At 32.1% G+C, this 1,946-nt stretch overlaps 1 protein-coding gene across 1 annotated transcript in view; it reads left to right on the forward strand.

Annotated features, from left to right (window-relative positions):
* The window catches only part of UBR3 (ubiquitin protein ligase E3 component n-recognin 3 (putative)), a 201,642-nt gene that overhangs the window by 41,346 nt on the left and 158,350 nt on the right, over positions 1–1,946 (forward strand). The window contains exon 3 of the mRNA XM_012650681.1: positions 1,129–1,287. Coding sequence (XP_012506135.1) covers positions 1,129–1,287 — 159 coding nt within the window. The remainder of the gene's footprint in view (positions 1–1,128; positions 1,288–1,946) is intronic.

The following is a 1,946-nucleotide window of genomic DNA, read 5'->3' on the forward strand; positions in this document are numbered from 1 at the left end:
CTCTTGCTCAGGCTGGTTTCGAACTCCTGAGCTCAAACAATCCGCCCGCCTTGGCCTCCCAGAGAGCTAGGATTACAGGCGTGAGCCACCGTGCCCGGCCGCTTTCAAAGTTGCTTTGAGATCTCTTTCTTATTTCACCCTACAGTCCTTAGGTCAGTGTTAGAGCTCATGTCAGAGCCCTTGGAAACCAAAAACAAACATTAATTAAATATCTACTATGTTACAATATAAGTCATTGGGGAGAATATAAAGAAGAATAATATACAGCATTAGCTTTCCACTGAGAAAGTAAGGTTTTTAGATGCTGAATAAATATTGAATGAAATTGATGTCCCCTTACCTTGGCTTATAGGCCCACTGTTAGCTCCCTTACAGATATTCTTTTTTTTTGACCAATTATGGCTAAGCTCTAAATCTCTCTATTCACTTCCTTCCTTTTGGACCTCTCTAAAACATCTCTTCTGTTCATCTTTAATATTCTTTCTCAGTTGCTATCTAAGTTTCCTATCTCTCCCTCCAGCTCTACTAGGCATATCTTACCTGGTATTTTTTTAGTAAGATTTTCATATTTATGAAAACAGTTATCTTTCATTTTAGTTGCTTTTGTCCTTCAGCTAACATGAGTCTATATTTTTGGAATATTATAGGGGATGGGTTATTTACTATATAGGTTTAAATTTAGAGTTGACATAATTTTGTCCTAATATTCTTACATTACTGTCAGTGTATTTGAATTCTGTCTTGTTTTATTTTAGGGCATAGTCTTAACTTTGTCTTAAATACTACCTTATTTTGAAATGATCTTATGATTGCATTTATATATGTGGAAGTGTAGGACCCTCAGATCAAATGCTTCTTATACAAATTAAATCCTTGATATCTTAGGAGGTCATCTCTTTTTTTGTATCTACTTTTTCTTCAGAGGACTAAATCCCTGAGCAGGTCTACTGTAGGCTGGGTGCTGGGCAAATACCAGTTTTCTTAACAGAGTTCTTATATTGATTTTATTGATTATAAAATACTATCATCTAAGCCAGTATAATTTTAAAAGAATAAAATACTATTATTCTTAACAAAATATTTTAAAGAAAATTGCCCTTAATGATTTGTTGTTTTTGTTTTTTTTAGCAGCTGATGTACCATCAGAAAAAGACCTTAACAAAGTCCTTCAGCTTTTGGAACCTCAAATTTCCTTTTTAGAAGACCTAACTAAAATGGGAGGAGCAATGCGGTCTGTTCTTACTCAGGTTTTGACAAACCAACAAAACTACAAAGATCTTACTTCTGGTGAGTTTTATGTTAGAATAGAAGAAATTTATAATTTACTTGCATTATTATAATTATAAGAAATACATATTTTAGAACTTAAAAGTAAAATGTGGATTTTTCATAGAAAGTTAAAGCTGGAAGTAATTAAGAGAACTTCTTGTTTTATGGATTAGGAAACTGAGCCCTAGAAAAATCAAATGACCTATTTAAAACCTCATGATTAATTTATGTTGGACTTGAGACTAGAACCCAGGTCTCCTAACTTTTGGTGTAACATTGTCATAATTATACTCTACCTCCCCTTCTTCAAACAATAATAACAACCACTTCTATGTTTTCATTTTTTATATTCTAGACTTTTGGGTTGTACGGCCTAGGATTTTATAATAATATGGAGTTTAAGTTATAAGACTTGAAATTGTTGGGTATTTGTATACCCAACAATTTGTTTTTTTTAGGGAGACCACAGGCTTCAATGTAAAATGAAGGTATGGTCCCTGGTATACTGTCATACAAAATAATTTCTGCACCTTTAGTTTGCTCAAATTTATAGCAATAAATATATACATACTTATACAATAAATATATCAGTTATTTTAAAATCTTGTTTTAAGTATTTTAAGCAGTTCTTTTTGCTAGCTCGTGAAACAGCATGTTTTTTTTTTTTTTTTTTTTTT

This window comes from Propithecus coquereli, unplaced genomic scaffold (assembly GCF_000956105.1).
Source record: "Propithecus coquereli isolate 6110/MARCELLA unplaced genomic scaffold, Pcoq_1.0 Scaffold34, whole genome shotgun sequence".
Lineage (NCBI taxonomy): Eukaryota > Metazoa > Chordata > Mammalia > Primates > Indriidae > Propithecus > Propithecus coquereli.